Source organism: Hesperophylax consimilis, chromosome 1, assembly GCF_061612785.1.
Source record: "Hesperophylax consimilis isolate HC1 chromosome 1, BYU_Hcon_1.0, whole genome shotgun sequence".
Taxonomy (NCBI): Eukaryota; Metazoa; Arthropoda; class Insecta; order Trichoptera; family Limnephilidae; genus Hesperophylax; species Hesperophylax consimilis.
In genome coordinates, this window is record NC_142836.1 from 15,297,475 (window position 1) to 15,317,860 (window position 20,386).

A 20,386-nucleotide genomic window follows, 5' to 3' on the forward strand; every position below is an offset into this window, starting at 1 on the left:
TCCAGTTTCCCTTTTGTACTACGAGTTTCCGGACACCGTGTATAGATGTCACCAGTGCCAGGAAAACATGCTTTTTGAAAAACATCGTTATCTGTTGAACCTAAAAGCAAAACGCGCTATTGTTTCTCTATCTGCACAGTCAGACTGAGCCACAGCAATGCGTAGCGGGGTACAGCTAGTATAATTAAGTGGTCCAGTCTTTGGGCTGGTCCGTTGATTGCAACCTTCTCTTAAATATATCTAATTTTTTGGACTTTTAAACTTTATTAAGAAATCTGCACATGAGAACATAGATCGTCTTCAAACCTTGTGAGACTAGCATTAAGCCTTGTTAAAAATTTATATTCTTACTACCTACTGTTAAAAACGGGACTGCAGGTATTTGACGAATGAATTGACAAGTTTACTAACTTATTAGGATGCCGGAACACGTGTTAACATGTTTTAATAAAAATTGTAATTCATTAAATTCATTAGGAAATCAGGAACAGCTGCGTGAACATGTGTTTCAATATATTCTGAATGGGCTAATATTTTATTAGGATATGGATTGCAAACACGTTTATAACAGGATTTCAAGAAATCAGCCATTCTCATTTTTCTCCGTGCAGATGATTGCTAGTTAAATCGCATAAGTTATTTTTTGTAACTACCTACCTCACAACAAAATAAATTTGGAAAAGATTGCAAAAAAGTCTCGAGTGCAGGTTTAGTAGTTTTAGAAATAAACGTTTGTTGGAATAGTGATTGTTTTTATAATTCCTCTTTGGACATCCGACCTACAGGAACGGATATTTTACGTTATCGTTCCACCCATTCGACCAATTATTAAATAGCAACGTTTGGTAAAAAACAACGTTGGTAATAAACATAACCGGGGCGTTCGCCCTTTGGGAATATGTATATGCACCAGAAGGTAAAAGGTATAAAGTTGTAAATAAATAATGTGCCGCGGAAGAATAAATAACTCCTCGAGTAATAAACTTCCTCCCGCCGCCGCAAAAACTTCATCACTAGCCGGACAATGATAATATGCTATACCCGCTATACTCGTTGTTCGTTGTACTCGCTCTATGTTGTTACTAGTCGGAAAAGTGTCGCTAGGGCGGGGCTAGCGGGGCTAGCGGGCGGGCGCTGATTGGGCGCGGGCGGCGGCGGCCTTTGCCACTCGGCCGGGGGCGGAGCCGCGCGGCGTGGGGGCGGGATGTCGGAAGGGGAGGGGGCGTGGTGGCGCCGGGAGGGGATGGTTCGCGGCGGCGAGGAATGCCAGTCGAGTGGCGGTATCAGAAGAGGCAGGTAGATAATGCGCGTGCGCCGGCCGCGCGAATTCCGATCGGCGCGTGTTTCACCCCACCCCCCCCGCGACATGTGATAATCACCCGATAATTATTTTCGCTTTTTGTATCGACAGTTTCGGTTTTGTTCGGGAGGACTTTTTACGATAGTGTCCCGTCGGTCATCTCACTCGGCCTGTGAAAAAAAAATCTTTGACAATATTTGTAATTCAACGATCGAGGTGGATTCCCAGTTTGTTTAGCATCTTAAGGCTTTGGATAAACCATTTTTAGGTAGGTCAAGTGAGGTTGTGTACCTATTCCTAACGATTAAAACTACCTAATACTCCTCCTATACCTACCAATCTACCTAATACTAGGTAGATTGGTAGGTACCTACATACCTATAAATCTACAGTGAATTTCAGTGTTTTAATCAGGCATCTGTGGTTTGATATGTTTAATTTTTATTTAAGGTTAGATCTAATTGGCATTCAATTCGCCTACTTTCAACGATAACTGTAGGTATTAGGTACAGGTAACTAAAATACCTACTTAAAGAGATGGAGTTGCTTACCGGTTTGCATGTCATTCTTGATCGAGGAGTTTGGCTCTCGACTACTAATATCTACGGAGGTTGCGAGTTCAAATCCAAGCGTGCACCAGTAAATTTCTTAAAATGAATTTGTGATTTTTAACAATAGGCAGTTATATTTTCGGCACTTTTCAAAGTGGAAGACACTCCATCAAAGCCGCTCTGGTGTAAAACCAACATTCAGAATTGAAATAATAATGACTAGATCTAAATAGCCAGGTACCTACGTTCCCATCTTACTTTTCCCCATATCCTTCCCCACTCGTATTATTCATCCTCACAAAATACCCCAATTTCTCACGCTTTTAATAATAAAAATTCCCAACCAACCAGCTTATCAATGACTATACAATTGTTCGTACAATTTAATACCTCCCCATGATCGTAGGTGGTAGGTAGTAGGCTGCAAGTACCGACTCCATAAACCCTTAACATATATGTTTTAATTTGAGGTACGTCGTTTAAATCTCCTTAAGTAGCAATCTAATAATAATAATAATTTAGTATTCTCCTTAACCTACAAGGTTCACAAAAAACTTATTAATCCCAAAAGCAAACAAAACTATTTTTGAAAAAGAACCACACTACATGGCCATTAAAGTATATAACAACCTTCCACGTAGCATCAAACAAATAACCGACATACCTACTTAAATTTAAATCAACACTAAAAACATTTATTTTAAACATGAAGGCTACACCTTAAATGAATACCTTACATAGGTAAATTAAATACCTCTGTTTTTTTATTTTTTATTTTACATGCATTTGTTAACATGTACCTAATTGTTGGGTTATGTAATATAATTTGTATTTGTTGGGTTAGCTGGAAGAAATTGGATGTAGATAACCTATAAGCTAAACCCTTTGTAACTCTTCTTGTGCAATACCCAAACAGATGACGGAAGGAAATTTGTAATTCTCCCGACGTCGCATCGTGAATCAAGAAATGAATTAAAGCTTTCTGACTAATAATGTTAAGCTAATAAGTTCCATGCACCTACTTACCTACCTAAATAATACGACATAAACTTATTCATTATGTAAAAAAAGTATTTGCATAGTTAATAGGTGGGTAGGTACCTACTTTCAAAATTAAAATTCAATTTTAAAAGTGAATATCGCACGAGAGTCATCTAACCTAACCCAAACGTTTAGAGCCAGTGAGACTATGGCATCCCCAATCGGGGTACGTTGTGAGGCTGGATGCAGTGGGGAGAGCAAGTATATATGGGAAAGGGGAAGGTGGGGAAGTACCTGGCCGCCCTTGAGGTGATTTTGCACAAAAACAGCGCTATAAAAATCATCAGATCTGGTCACCAAATACGTCTAAAGCCATTTCAAGCAACGTTTCAATTCTGAATGGTATAGTCTTACACCAGAGTATCTTCCACGCTTTTATTTATATTTTTTATGGGACTTCACTGCACAAAAACCGCTAAATAATTTTACCTACCTATCGGTAAGCGAGGAAGTTTCTTGAAAATGAGGCAAAACGTTCTTTGAATTTATCAACGAAATCAAATATACTTTGACCTCTGATTCATCTTACTAACCAAAATAATAAACCCTAATCTATTATCAGAGATCGTGAAGATTTTTTTTATAAAACACTAAAATATTTAAAAAAAATAGAATTTATTTAAACCACAAAATCCTAGCGACCTCACTGACTGCAAAGTTGAGTATGCCAATCTGTGCCAACTTCTCTGTCATTTTACCAACCACGGAACCAAAATTCTTCCTACATAATGAAACATTGGTTAAAGATTTCATCCGACAAAAAATCGTTTCTTTTCTGGCCAAGACGCTTTAGATTCAGGGGCAAACAGAGAGGTGTAACTTAATATTTCATGCTAGTATTATCAGAATACTAATAACTTCTGATTTTCATTTTTGGCTGTTTACAAGTGATGCCACATGATACAAGTGATGCCACATGATCCAAGTGATGCCACATGATCTAAGTGATGCCACATGATCCAAGCGATAACATATCATACAAGTGATGACACATGATCCAAGTGATGCCACATGATTCAAGTGATGCCATATGATCCAAGATGATGCAAGTATACCACCATTTTTTGCAGAAAAAAATTAAGATATTTCAATTATCGATACGATCTCAATTTTCATCGTGGCACCATAAAGTATTAGTTATTTAATCGATGCATTTTTGCTGTAGGCGTTTCAAAAAGTTCAGTTCCTACCAATACCAATAAGTTCAGTTCCTACCAATTTCAATAAGTTCAGCTCCTACCAATTTCAATAAATCGATTTATTTCAAGACAGATGTTAACAGAATTCTTTTAATTCCCATTAAAATTTCAAAATTATTATGAAGTTTCATATTTAATCATTTTTAATTAGCTTCATATTTATCCTCGATATTAAATTTATCATCTCTGCACAAATAAAACCCAATAATAATAAGTACTTATAAATGGCCATTACATACTAATAAAATTATAATATTATATGACATTATTAATATATACCTATGTTTTGATAAGTAGTTTAGTAAAGTAGTTCGGCTACCCACCTACTGTTGGATAACCAGCGCAAATTTTGCTTTATCACGAACACGTTTTCGTCTTTTGAGTTAAAAAATGGGAAGGGAAAGTCATTGAAAAATTAATAAAAACTCCCTTTTAAAGTTTTGAGTTTTTCCACGTCTTATAAGACATTTCCCTTCGCAAATAACGACACGCTATATTGGAAATTTTATAGATAGATTCGGACGAATTTCCAGGCGTTTATTAATATATTCGTACAGTTTTAATTGTTATTGACAGCCAATTTACATGTTGTGGAATTAATGACGATATATTGACTGACAGCTGCCACAAACAACACAAAAATGGCTGCCATCTTTAACAAACTAAACGTTGATACTCTGGAATTTTTCAAGTTTTTGAGTGACCGGTGATGACATCTCGATCGACTCATTCCAACAACTTTCCTAAACTATCATCATATATTTTATAATATGAATAATATTTCCACGCATGATACCTACCTATAACGGGCGATTACTGTCTCTTCATTTAGTGCTAATGACTTGGTTTTATATAGTTCTATGAGCCAGGCGGCATGTGTTATGAAAGTAATCCAACCATTACTAATAACACTGCTTTGTTCTGGATGTTGACGTTTAGAAGCTCCTAACAATAATGATTTTAAATGTTGCCATTAGTCAAAAAATTGTGTTGAAAATTATGTCAAACTAATTTAAAACAAAATGTAGGTTCCAGGTAAAATGTGTTAACAACTTATCCTGGTGGTCATGGTTGATTCAATAGAAAGTCATTCTCTTTCCAAAATTATAATTGAGAAAAATAAAAAAACAAGTTTTCGTAAAAATTTCCGAAGTAGATTTTGATGCATTATCTATCTATGTATGAAATAAATTTTATCAAGAAAATTGAATTAAAAAAATATATAAATTGAATATCTATGTATATCATTTAGTAGGTAGGTACCTACCCATCACTTTAAAATTTGACGTGATCTCTAGTTCATTAAAGCGTTTTTTAAGGATGATTTTTTTTTCACCAAACCCTTGATGTTCTACTTTTATATCGGTGTATCAAAAACTACCTCCATTATCTTACCAGTGGGTATAATTTACGTTAAATTGTAATGAATGAGCCTATATCGGTTACTTTAAATTATCGCATGGCAGTATCTTTTGCGGAGACAATATCTCCAAGTACTTCGAGAAATTCAAGAGGTTCTGAGGACATAAAAAATATCCCTCTTCTGCATGGTGAAAATTATCCGCAAGTAAAGAAAAAGTTTTCTGCCAGAACAGAGGCGATATAGACAGAAGATACCAGAGGCGTACCTATAATATAAGAGGGAAGGTATGTACCACGGGGCGGCATCTTTGAGAGTCAAAAGATATGGCGCGATACGGGACAGATAGCGCCGGCCCCGACTGGCAATACGATTTATATCCCACTGCATACTCAATTATTCAATCTATATGGTAGACGTGCTTTTCCTTCGGCGGGCGGGTACTTACCTACTACCTACCTAGGTTCCTACCAACTTACATTAAGCCTACATGAATAGGAGCTAGTGAATATTTTGAAGTCTGTAGGTAGGTAGGTACCTGTGTATTGTAGGTGTTCATACTTAAATTTTTCGCGTTTGTATATTTCTTTGGAAATCGGTTTTCAGTTTTGAGGTACCTACCGAGTTGTCTATTTTATTTATAAAATACATTGTTTTTTAATAATACATTGTTATATCGAATCAGCATACTAGTGATTAATTCATTACGGTTTTTTTAATAAAAAGTAAACAAAATAAAGTAAAGGCCTTACTAATAAACGTGTTTCAAACCCTACGTAACTGATAACCAACCCATATTTAGGAAACACAAACGGAAAAACTTATATGATATAAATCTGTTCATATTATTCATTCTCCTGTTAAAACTGGGACTGCAGGCCTCTTGATTGATCTGACAGAGTTCTTAATAAAGTATCAGTTAAAAGCGAATGTTTTATGTGAGGATGGCGGAACACGTGTACATACAAATAGTGATGTTGATACAGACATACTGATACTGTCACATTCCGTCATGATATTTATTAGTAAAAAAAAACACGTGTTCTCGATATACTTTGAATGACCAATATTTTATCAGGAAACTGGCATGCTATCACTTTTTTTACAAGATCATTTGTCTGCGAGCAGTAGGACCTGAGTAAAATGATTTTCCTCAGGGCCTATGTCATTTCTGGGGATGCTGTGAGACTGGAGAGACCCACGTTGTAGGAGGGAGGAAACACAGAGGCCGGTAATTCGTTCCACAGCCGCGCTCTGTAATTCAAGAACAAGTCGTACAAGCGAACCATTCTTATGTGACAAATGTCAAAAGTTTTCATATGATAGGCGCGCGTTTGGCGTGTTTCCCGAGTATGCACCGGTGCTGAAGAGATCAATGACGCTAATTCCTGGGAGCATCTTTCATTGTAATACCGGTAGAACAAGGACAGCATACCTACCTGACGCCTGTGCTCTAAAGATTGCAATACGCTTGTTAAGATAAAAGACTTCAAAACGCCCGTTCATACAGAGAGTCTAGCAGTTGAGCACCATTAAATATCTACGGGCCCTGTACAGTGTACAGTACCTACTCCTGCTAGTAGCTTCGGTGGAGCCCCCGTACCTGAGCTGGTGACTTAGAGTTACATCAAGCATATCAATGGAAGGCATGTTGGGAAGATTGATTTTTACTAACACTCATTTATTTAGGTAGGTACTTTTTCATAGATTTTTATAATATCATATAGGTAATGTGGTTTTAAGTAAGTTCGGGTTAATCAGGTTGGGTTGGGTGCATATTTGAATGATAATAAAATGTATCATCTCCGTTTGGTGCAACGGACAAACTACTACACTAACTTCACCTTTCTGTACACTACACCTAACACTAACTAATCTTTTTAGTACCTATCAACACTGCATATTAATGTTTTAAAATTACACGGAATTATAAAGATAACCAAATTAAATAAATCAAAATCTTTATTTTGGAATAATACTTGGGTGCAACGGGCGAAATGCTGGTACCTACTTATATCATAAGCTTCTCACCCTATATTAAATTGGCAAAAAAGATTACACTGAGATTAATCACCTTCATATGTCGTAGGTAGGTAGGTACTTTTCAAAATATATTGTTAACCTAGCCATTGTATCTGCCACTACTAGATCTTGCTAGTTAGGTTGCTACAGTTCGCGCTGCGCGACAAGTCACGATATTGGGGATTCGTGACTTGGTGCGGCTTTTTTCTCCGTATAATTTTCGCAGTATATTTTCTCATCAAATGCACCTACCTATCTGCAGTAATTACAAGTAGGCGTAATAAACTTTTCTGTCTGTTTTAAATGTGAAAAACATTTCATTTGTAAAAAATAATGTAGAAATACATGAAATCGTTTCACCCCAAAAGACGCAATCAAGTTTAGGTAGAAATGTAGGTAATTTATTTATACGAGACCTGAAAAATTCGCGTCTCAAAATATTTCCTGTTAATGAATTTGAAAAGCTTGACTAGCCATTAATTGAGACGTAGCGTAATGTAATTCTATCTCAATAAAAAAGACTGCACAAAAATATCGAAAAGAGTCATAACATCGTACTTGTTGCAAAATACTACCGTTTATTAGGAAAATAACAACGCTTTTCAAAAATAATGCGAATTTCGCAAACAATATTGCGAATTTCAGTAAAATATATCGAGAAATTTTGAATAATTTGTTTTAAATATTTATAATATTATTCTGTAAACACTTTACTTATATAAGTATTGTACCTACTACCTACGTGTTATCATATACCTACAAGTTTAGTATCTACCCACGCCTAGCGTTCGTAGACTTCAAACTTATTTATATAAACTTTATTTACTTGAAACTTATATTTCACTTCGTTGCCGGCAACCCGATTAGTATTGATATTTGATATACCTAAATAAGTTGAATGAGTTAAATACTTATTATTTGTTTAGCCGGATTCTTGTAATAGTCATTGCGGTCAAGTCACGGAAGTTCTGTAGAATTTTTAATGTCTTTATTTTTGTTCACAGCAATTCCTTGGATTTCGATAGATGTCTCTAGCGAACTCTTTTGGACTTTGTTGACAGACGATTTAATATACTAAAGATGGGTTGTATCACAGAATTTAAATAATTTATCAAATTTCTAAGTTACAATTAAAATTTCTTTGAAGGTTCCAGTTCTGTTTTTATTTCAGTTATGTGAAAAACTGACCCATAATGTTTTAACAACAGAAAAGTACTTTGAAAATTAACTTTGAAATTTTCATAAATTGTTCAAATTGTGTGAAATAACCCGTGCCTAAGTTCTTTCATTTTTGTGTCATTTTTTTATGGTAATCTTCAGTTTTTTCGTTCATTTTCAAAAGCAGTGATTTTAATTTAACAGGATTCCACATCCTTTACCAGATCTTGGATCTCTGTCTCGATATCTAAAAAAATGTTTAAATTTAAGTCCATCAGCTCGATGATTGTTGGAAATAACTGTTCTTAGAAACTTTATTTTAATTATTGTTCCATTAAAGTATCACTTTGTTCAATCTATAAAGCATACTAAAGGATGCATTGTCATTTAAAAGAAATACATTTTATGATTTCTATTTGTATGATTATGACATATTTGTAGTGACATCCTATCAACATCTTATTTTGAAATAACATTGCTCCATAGGCACTGCTAAAAGTTCGGGTAAATCACAAAGCGGGAAATATAAAATCTATAATTATTATATGTTTTCAAAATTGTTATTAATCAAGCAATCATAATAATAAAAAAAACGTTCATGAATTGATCACTCGAAATTTTTTGAATGTTACTTGTTACATTACTTTAATTATTTCATTATTTGAAGCACGCAAGGCATTTTCAAAATTCCAATTAGAGTCCGAGAGGAATAATGTTGTTTTGTAATAGAACAGAGATGTGAAAACAAAATAACATGAGATATACGCTATATTATCCTGGGATTATGCCCATAGTTTATTGATTTATTCACAAAACTTAAAAACAGTAACAGATTTTTTGACAGTTGTTCATTGCTAGTTCATAATATTTTTTTTAGTCTTGCCACACTCCTTTGTTTCTCTGTATGTATATATGTATGTATGTATCGACTCACATGTTAAAGTTAATAATGATGTATTTCCTTTTTGCAGATTGACAAAAGTTGCTGAAATTCATTGGAAGAGGCTAGCAATAGTGACATTCTAATAATCGAAATCCTGGAAAAAGAAAAATGAAGTGAAATAGTGCTAAAAGAATTGTGAAATCGAAAATTATAAATCCTAACCTAATGAGTGATGAAACGAATAAAACCACCTAAATAAACTGTGTTATGTTAATTATGACGTTAAAACATTTAACCGACCGACGTGTTGATAACCGATTTTGAATAGTGATTTTGGTTAGCCGCAATAATCTCGTCACTGAAATTATTGAACTGGAAAATAATTTTAGGCTATCTTTGGTGTGGCAGATATGCTATTTCCTACTGTATCTAAAAACAATTACAAGCAAGTGTAATTATGGTCTAATTGAGTGTAGTGTACCTTGACATTGTTCTGTGCTACGGAAGAGAAAAGACCTTCTCGATTAGTACAACGCTACGTGTTTATATTGCTAGAATTATACCAGTGTAAATATCGCTATTAGAACATACTTAGGACTATTGTAAATGTCCACTATTTTCATCGATAACTGGTGTAAGAACTCTATTAAACAGTGTACAAGATAATGTATTATAGAAAAGTAGGTTGGTGAAATCTGCATTGGACTAAACAAGTTCTCGTTTTTGACAAATATCCATTTGATCCTTTCGTGACCTTTCACCACTCAATAATTGATGCATGGTCTTTCAAGTCAACAGCATCAAAAATTAACTCAGCAGTGTATAAGACATAATACAAGTTGGTGATTGTCCTCATAAGATCTTTTTGACAAGTATTGGAAGCAATTGGTGCCTAATTGTGGAATTAATAAGATAGTGTTGAGAGAATTTTCTTCTATCTTCTTTCATCGCATCTCAAAATCTAGTGTTTGGTGGAAGGATTCTCATAGCATCAAAGATCTGAAGAACAGTGAAGAGAGTTGATTAGTCTCAGTGAAGAATAAGAGAACGTGTAGGTAGTGTTGCGGCTCACAGCGTGGCGGCGGGCAGCGTGGGCGGCTGGGCGGGCGGGCGCGCGCGCCACGAGCCCCGCCCCGATCTGGCGATGGGCTGCCCCGAGGTCATGTACGGGGCCTACTACCCCTACCTGTACGGGAGGGCGGCGGGCCCCAGGCCGGGGCCTACCTTCGCCTCGCCCTTCAGCGCGCACCAGTATGATAGGGTGAGTCTTTTGAACACTTATTTATATCATCTTATAACCTTTATTAATGAACAAACAGTACTGCCCATGAGATCGCCGTTATAACGTCTGTTTCTGTTAGGCGCGTCATTTATGAAAGAAGGAGTCTATTAGCGTCTTCATATTTTACTACAAATCCGCCACCTCTCCTAATCCGACGATCTGCGTTGGATTATCCTCCGTAACTAAATTATTTTATTGTTTTAGCTATGTAGGATGCGGGTTCTATTCCCGTCGAAACGTTTTTTGCTTTCACTTACCATATGGATCCTTACGTAATATTTTTTTTTTCTTATTCAACTACTTGGTTTATGTATCTAACTATAATTTTTTAGGTAGCTATGAATTTTACCTACAAATGCGTGTCTTTTGAAAGTAATTATTACAGTAGGTAATTCATTTCCAACTTTGGAAGGATTTCTAAAATACATAATCACCAAGCCAGTAAAAATGCTTCTTTATTAAGAGATTGAGAAAAACGTGGCATGATCAGCACAAGTTTCAAAATTTTCTCATTTTTTAATTTTATTTTTGGCTATACGTAGGTCTGTAGGTACATACTATTAAAACAGTAACTAAAACCGATTTCTGACAGTAAAGTTGACAAACCCAAATTATGAATAAAATAATGTCCTTGACAGAGTTTCTGGACTCAAATATTATTTTATTTTTATTTTTATTTTATTTTATTTTATTTTATTTTATTTGGGATACCAACAGTTTACATCAATAACAGCATAATAATAATTTAGTTTCAGTAAATAAACCATTTACAGGTTTCCACATAGGTATTATATACAAGTGTATCTGAGTGTGATTCCGAGATATTTACTAATGAAAATTACATTTCAAGAAACAAGTTATTTAGGGGGGAATAGGGAGGGGGTAGGATGAGGAGGGATCGGTTAGGTTGAGGTATGAATAAAGGAAGTTAATAAAGTGGTGGTTGTATTAGATGGTATCTGTAGTTATTGTTATTGTAATGTATCGAGAGAGTGTTTGTGGGATTTTAAGGAGTGTGGTGCAGAGTTAAATATGTCAAATTGTGAATAGTGTGTGTTAAAAGTGTTGGACGCACGATAGATGAAAGAATTCTGCTTAGAATTAGTGTTGCATTGGGGGAGGCTAAAAATCATGTTTGATCTGGTTCGTCTGTTAGGAACTCGTATCTGAATTCGTTCTAGGAGTTCAGGGCAATCAACAACGGACCTGGCTATTTTTTGAAGAAAAAGTACATCGGCCGAGCTTCTTCGAACTTCTAATGATGGTATATTGAAGTACGCTGCTGAATCTTGGTGACTTAGATGTGGGCGGTAGCTGCGGAAATCCAAGTATCGTAGAAAACGATTTTGAATACGTTCTAGAATTTCCACATACGATATGTATTGCGGGTTCCAAACTTGTGACGCATATTCTAGTAAGCTGCGGACATAAGCAAAATATAGGATTTTCATTGTTCTAAGGTTATTGAATTTTTTACATGTCCTAAGAGTGAATCCTAACATTTTAGAGGCTTTTGATGTCACTAAGTCTATTTGAATATCAAAAATTAGCTTAGAGTCCAATGTCACTCCCAAATCTTTGATTTCTTTTTTGTTGATTAATATTGAGCCGTTCAGATTATATTCATTGATAATGATATTTTTATTTCGTGTGAAATTCACAACGAAACACTTTTTAACATTAATTTTAAGGTTATGCTGTGTACAGTAAATATTAAGACGGTTTAGGTCCTCTTGCATTTTTTGACAGTCAGCAGTACATCTGATAGGATAAAAAACCTTCATATCATCTGCGTAAAGTAATGTTTTGGAGTATTTGAAGCATTGGCCTATATCATTGATGTAAATGTTAAATAGTAACGGTCCCAATAGAGATCCTTGAGGCACACCTGATGGGACGGTTACCCAGTCCGATTTAAAGCCACCCACAACTACGACTTGACTACGGTTTGATACATAAGATGAGAGCCATCTGAGAAGATCACCGTGGACTCCGATTTGCATAAGCTTGCGTAATAATATGTCGTGATTCACTAGGTCAAAAGCTTTGCTATAATCCGTGTATATTGCGTCTACTTGTACACGTTGATCCATATAATCTTGCAAGAATTCCGTGAATGCTATTAGATTGGTTGTTGTTGATTTTCCACTCATAAACCCATGTTGGTTAACATTAAGTGAGGATTTCAAAGCGGGAAACATCTGATCGTATATTATTTTTTCAAACACCTTGCTGAAGACACACAATTTTGAAATAGGACGATAGTTTTCAATGTCAGATTTTTGCCCAGTTTTGAAAATGGGTGTTATGAAGGCAGTTTTCCAAGTATTAGGTACCACACCCTCTTTTAAGGAACGATTGAATATAATGGATAACGGCTTAGAGAGACTGCTTGCGCATTTCAGGATGAAGAAGGGGGGAATTTGATCTGGGCCTGCGCCTTTATTTAGTTTTAAATTTTCCAGATATGTCTGCACCAGACGTTCGTCAACTTCAATACAATGAATAGTGGAAGAATTATGAATGTTGTAGTTGTCTGGCATACTTTGAGAAGTTTGAATGTCGTTGGTGTAGACAGAACTGAAATATTTGGAGAATAAGTTAACAATCTCTGATCCGTTCTCAGCTTTTTCATCCCTTAGGAATAGGTACCTACTACCTACCTATTTAAAATCCAACATCCACGCGTACCTAATTTTGAAAATAAGTTTTTTTTTTCCCTCGGTGCCAAGTAAATTGTCCTTATGCTAGGTACCCACACCTATGCAGATGTTCGATTGCATCATATCGATAGGCAAATTATAAGATTTGTCTTTCAAATTTTATAATTTTGGAAGCTTTAATATATCAACTAGTAAATGAGTGTCCTTAGTACAAGATTTGATTACCAAACAATATTATTTTCTACAGTGTGTTGCAAAATAATCATTGGAACGGTGTCAGTTTAGGTTTCCGCATTTTAAGGGTTGTCCAAAATTAGAATCGATCTAAAGCCCTAGTGTGTTGTGACAGGACGACGTCTCCAAGTCCTCGTCAGCCCTGTGCTCCCCCTCCCGCTACACGGAGCCCGCGCTGCTCGCGCCCGCGTGGCCCCGCACCAGTAGGGTGTCTGTGGATGACCTGCTGGGCCCCGCCATGGTGAGTCCCTTTTACAATTGGCCGCCCTTTTGTTTGCATTGCTTTGAGTTCTGTCGGCTTACCGTTCACTGTAATTGTAGAATAGATCGTTATTAAATAATACTAGCATTGTGGGTGCATTCGTTGATAGGTGAGTATTTCTCAAAATAAATGTACGTAACGAAAATGTAGTTACGAAATAGTGTTACGAAATAGTCATAAGACGTAACTAAATAGTAAACATAAGGCTTGTTTACACAATGGCAAATTTTATTTTACTTTTTTTATTATTTATTCAATTTAATTAGTTGCCGTCTTTTTTAAATGTAAGTAATTATCCTTTACTTTTTTATTTATTGTACATACTACAAACATACATAAACTCACGACCCAAATATTTGTATTTTGTTATACCAAAGGGGTTTAAAAAAAAAACAAAGGAGTATAAATAAATGTTTTTTAATCAAATTATCAGCTCCCAAATTGAAGTACCTAACACAATATTCAACAAATCTTAAGAAATTAAAGAACAGGCACTGTTTAAACTATTAAAAATTTAATAACATACAATTATTTAGTTTGAATTATCCATTAGCGTTTTATAAATTTCTTCCTCATCTTTATAATAATTGAAATCTTTCCGAGACACATTTGGTCAGTTTTTCAGTCTTTGGTTTATCACTCCGCTTTGGCGCATGAATATAGACATTTAGTGATAGAGATTTAGAGATAAGGCCCTTACAAACCACTTTCTTTTTTGTATGTATATTTTCCAGTTTTTCGTTTTTAAGATAGTCACTCCACATGGTTTATCTTTGATTTTGTTAGAATCTTCATTTTCACTATTCATATTTTCAATATCAGTGTTATTTTCTATGGCATTATTATTTCCTATTATAACATCTCCGATTTATTAGATAATCCAGTTTCAATGGGAATAGCATCATTATTAGTCTTAGTTTGTTTATGCAATAATATTTTCAGAATATTCACTTGCCTTTTCATCCGATTACAGCACTGTCTTAAATTCTTATTTCGACTTTTTAATCGAGTATTTTCTTCAGTCAGCTTTTGTAGTCTTTCCTTTAGGATTTTTTTATTATTTTTTCTACGTTCAAATGTATTATTGTCTTGTGTCGTAGGATTAGCCTTTTTCTTTCTTTCAGCTCTTTTATCATTGGCTTGTCTCCACTTTGCCCGTAGCTCTTCTTTTTCTTCTTCTGTAAGAATTTCTTTTTTTATTTTTGATATTTTCTATAACTTTTGTTAAATGCTTAATTCGGATTTCCTCATATTTATTTGTATTTTCCTTTTTCAGTCTTTCTCTGTAAGCGTTTTGCTTTTTGGCATTGGTTTATGGGGTCATTCCTAAAAAAAAATTATGCTGTAGTTATGGTTTTATCAGAGTAAATAAAAATAAATTTATATTTAAATAAGCTTTTATAAAAAACTTAAGGCACTTATAAATATTGTATAGAGCGCCTGTAGAACGGATAGTGTGTATGAGTGCCTCAAGCTTATTTAAAATAAAACCAGTATTGGACGGCTCAGCTTGATCTTCAAGTACTTGTCATTATGTATAATGCCATATAATCGCGATGATAAAACATACAAGTCCGACGACACCTGCTCTGCCATTGACCATCAGGAATTTCCAGCGCATCCTATGTATTACAACCTACCTACTTTTCAGCGCCATCAACAGATCTGCTCTATGGTATAATAATATTTATTTTTTTCCTATTATATCTAAATACATATGTATATTTGTGCATTGTGCATAATATATTACATTATTACTAAACTTACATAAGACTTTCATAAAAATGCTAGACACACTTACAATATACTTACTTTTCTTAATCACGTTGTAACTGTGTACACTCAGCTTTACATTGAACTTTTTCGTTACGTTACGAAATTCATAACAAACGTTACGAAATTGTAATAAGAATTTATGTTATAAAAAGTCAATGGTTTGATAAAATTTAAAAGTGTTAATATGTAAGCTTAGCAATGTTCGTACCGCACATGTTACAAAAAGATGAGTAGAAAAAGACTTACCGTTTTGTGAAAAAAGGCTAAAATATTTTCTGTTACGAAATAGTGGTCCCACTAAAGAAACACGTTATTACTGATTTTAACAATTAATGTTATGGCGGAGAAGTCAGACCAACAATTAATCAGAAAGAGGCTAGTGTTGTCCATGTTAAATTTTACAAATGGGTTAAAAAATTACGGTGGAAGTACTAATAAAACGTAACTAAAGAGTAGTTACTAAAAAGTAAATGGTGATGTCTCATTTTGTTTTTTGTGCATAAATTATTAATTTATTATGAAACCCCATAGAAAATTACCTTTTTACAGAAACTACATTTAATTAAGACCCTAAAACTTACATAAAATCACATATTATAACGTTATTATCGCATTTTATGAAGTATAAACAAATGAGGTGGGTAGGGTGGCAATTTTATTTTGTATGGAAGGTAAAAATCGATATTTTTTAAAAAATTAAAATATTTGCGAATTGATACGATTGTAATGTTTATTTTTCGATATTTTAAAGCCTAATATTTATTCTACAAAATGGTCCATATTTTTTTTGTATGATTAATTAAAAACATGTGAAATTTTTGAACTGTTTGTAGGCACACTTTATTTTTCCAAAATGTACACTTTTTTTGAGAAATACTCAGGTAATAATAAAATTATAGCAGTAGATTAACTGATTTTTACATTTTCCTACTAGGTAGGTATATATTTTATACTTTAATTGTAGATATATTTTTAACCAACGCATTTTGAACTGCATGCTCTTCTCACAAAATATCTTACTTAACTCATGGCGTGCCACCGCCAAATTTTCGCCGTGCCATTTGATTCTATTTTCGTCATAACTTACTTGTTATGTTTTTGTTACTTGTATAGTCTTACCAGATAATGTACCTATTTATATATTTATAATAATTAGTTTATATTCTATAATACGTAGTTTCCCCATAATACCTAGTTACATTCAGAGAATTGATTTTTCACACGTAGGAGTGTCAATGAAACGGACATTTTTTTATCGTTCGAGTTTATTTTATGATTTACAACAGAAAACTATAATATTCAATTAAAAGAGCATTGTATTAGTTTAAAATTGTATTATTACACTTAAAAAATCCTTATTTTTACCTTTTACAGTGGCTCAAAAAATTAATTAACTTTGTCCGATTCATGACACGTGTATTGAATAGGACATCGTGTGTTTTGAAAAGGACATACATCTATAAAACAAGAAAAAGTTGTAGGGTAACTATTTTATTTGAGTATTTAAAACTATACCGCTTTCTTTTAGTATTAGTTTTTAAATATGAATATTCTGAAAACTCTTTTTGACATAGAAAAAAAGATTCATTAATACCACACTGAAATAAATAAACGGTCATGATATACTAGTCCCAAAGAGAGAATTTGTATGTAAGGTCATCATTCTAATATCTTATGTCCTTTTCGTTTTCATACGATACGTATGAGAAGGAAGAGGACGTCGTCGTACACTGAGATTTTTTCCTTTTTTAGAGGTTGCTTTCATCGTCCCAAAAAGATTTTTTTCGGGAGAGTCTATAAGTAACATGACAATATTATTGAACGAAAAATGAGTGCATTCAAATGGACACAAAATATGCGATGAAATGGACGTTCATTTCATTTCACAAAAGGTTGTCCGATTCATAAATCACATTTTAGTTTCTAATCGATTTTAGACCAAACGCATAACAGAATATTTAAATCTTACTACGTTATCTGAAAGAATAATATATATGTATGTGAACACAATGATGCACAAAAGAAAAAAAATCATTTTGTCCAAATAGTTCGAAGATTCACAAATATTTTTAATTTTGATGGCAAAAAATTGCAATGCTTGTCATAATCGAATGCTTAGACAAAGCGAACAGGTGAAACAGTTTCGTGTTGGGAAAACATCATGGCTGCCAACAGAATTAAAACATACTTTTAGGTGTATGGATATATGGTAGATAGCAAACATCCGTTTTAATGCACGTCCGTTTCATTGACACTCTCCCTTACTTATCCTGAAGGATAAGCTGGCATTCAATAGTTTAAACCAACGTTGGTTTTGAGTAAAATCATATTGAATTTCTTCGGATTTTGTGATTTTTATATTAGATCTTGTGTAGTGCAATAATTAAAAAAGATTAGTCGATAAAAGTATTGGTTAAATTTTAATATTTTTGTTTTTGTTTTTATGTCACTTTTGCATTTTTAGTATTAGATTTGTGCAGGAAAAAATTACCCAGAATGTTAGTAGGTATGTTGATGCCTCATTCTCTATTTAGAAAGAAGCGAATGTAGTTAGATATATCTATATTCAATTTATCAGTGAGTAGATATTTATAATCCTTAATTTAAAATATTAATTTTAAGACTAAAATAAAATAAAAATGTTGTGATAAATAACAAATAAAAATGAAATTACCGAATTTATTATGAGACAAATAGCTCAATTGGTTGAGATGCCAATCCCAGTAAGACTAGAGAATTTTGGTTCGAGACCCACTTGGGACTGTTACCTTTTTTCGTTAAGAATTTTTGAAATTATCTTCTTCAATAATTAACAATATTCGCTTAACAATCAAAGAAAATCAGCAATAATTCTTACTATAAGATATAACAGAGCTACCAAAATAGTGCAACAGATTTGTTGTAAGTTCATTCAAACACCGAAATTTAAAAATAAATTCGGTATGCAACTTTTCCCTTTGTGTTTTCAAAACTCATCTCTAAGCCGCAGTAAAATTTAATCTATTTCAAATTAAACATAAATTGTTACTACTTCCATAATGCGGCATTCCTTAACCGGCTCCAGAACGAAATGGGTTTGGATTCCATCTCATACGGCTCCTATAATTAACTCTAATGTCCTCAGTTTCAGGAGAATCAACTTCGACAATAGAGGGTGTAGTATTTTTATAGTATTGACGCACTCCCAATCCGAGGAAGCTATTTTGTTTTCTCTCACTTTGGCCCGGAGTCGGTTTAAGCTTAAATACTGATTGACAGTCAAGTCACTCGTTACTTGTGTCGAAGCTTGAAGGGTTCGTTCATTTGTCAGCCAGGATATTTTCTTTAAGTCCGCATTTTAACTTCTTAGGGTGGTTTAACAAACGCATTATGGGCTTACAATTTAAATGCTATTTATTATACAATTAATTTGTAATGTGATGCTTAACTGATTTTAAGACGTTCTGAAGTGATTTTAACAAATATTCAGGATTTTTGTTGGAAATTATCATTTCCTGATAAACTTTTAGAAAATTCCTAATATGTCGGAACACGTGTTCATCCACTTGCATTTGCTGTGATGTAATGACGAAATGCGAAAATATTAGGATTTTTATAAACACGTGTTCCGACATCGGGATAATATATTCCTATTTTACTAAAAGTTTAACATGAAACCTATTAATTCATTCTTAAGGGGCTTGCAATACAGTTTTCACCTGAGTACCAAAAATTTAAGGAGATTCTTAATAAATTAGCAATACTCACTTTTCTCCCTTTAGGCATTTTCAATTTAATGATTTTGGATTCATGATATTTCCGCATTTGCCTTTTCATGTTACCACGAGTTTGTATTGTTTGTACAGCACGAAAATTATAATAATAGTATTATTCATTTATTGTTATCTTTCTAACCTTTTTTATGAAGGCACATTGCGTGTAACTTGATACTTATAGTGATCCGTCATAACATAATAAACATTGAATGGCTTTAGGTAATTTTGGGTCTCGGAGTAAACGAGTCTACAGCGCCGATATTATTTTCTCTTAGGATAGAGCATAGAATTTGCACTTAATGGCGAAGTGTTACCGTTTAATGAAGAAGTTAGCTAAGCGTGGGCTTGGTTCACCACCGCGGCCCCTTGGTGTAAGGCATTGATAGAGAACTCGAGCGCAGGAACCAAAAGATCTCCTACATTCTAATAACATATTGGGAAATTATTTAAAACATACTTTTAGTTGGGGACATACAAAAGTTAGGTATTTGTGTTGATAATGGAGTGGCTACCTCCATGCATTTTATGTACGTTGGTTGTACTTGACAAAATATAAGGAAAGATTGAATGAAACGATATAGATATATTTGCGGACATTGGCAGTCAGCAGTAAACACTATTGATAGGTACCTACCTACTTACATAATTTGGTGATATTGTCGTAAAAAAATAGAAGAATTTTTGCCATTAAGGCGATGCACTACGTCGTATAATATTTTAAATTGAGCCGCTATCAATAACAACCCTTACGTAGATGGTGATAAGGTTTAAATTCTCGCTTAACACCATCCGCCTGTTTTGATTTATGCAAGAAAAAAACATGGCTAAAAAGTGCCTTTTATTTTATTTTGTGGATGTTCAGGCATAAATATTTAATTTTTTTTCGATCATTTTATAAAT

The 20,386-nt window shown here is 34.0% G+C and overlaps 1 protein-coding gene across 4 annotated transcripts in view; it reads left to right on the forward strand.

The window, feature by feature from the left end:
• The first annotated feature begins 1,286 nt into the window (after window positions 1-1,286).
• vg (transcription factor vestigial) overlaps window positions 1,287-20,386 on the forward strand; it is a 110,552-nt gene continuing 91,452 nt past the window's right edge. For 2 of the 4 annotated variants that reach the window (XM_089650804.1, XM_089650812.1), the window contains exons 1-3: window positions 1,287-1,568; window positions 9,603-10,775; window positions 13,809-13,934. In XM_089650804.1, coding sequence (XP_089506930.1) covers window positions 10,659-10,775; window positions 13,809-13,934 — 243 coding nt within the window. In that variant the 5' untranslated portion in view covers window positions 1,287-1,568; window positions 9,603-10,658. The remainder of the gene's footprint in view (window positions 1,569-9,602; window positions 10,776-13,808; window positions 13,935-20,386) is intronic. The other 2 variants (XM_089650818.1, XM_089650827.1) reach the window with 1 other exon arrangement.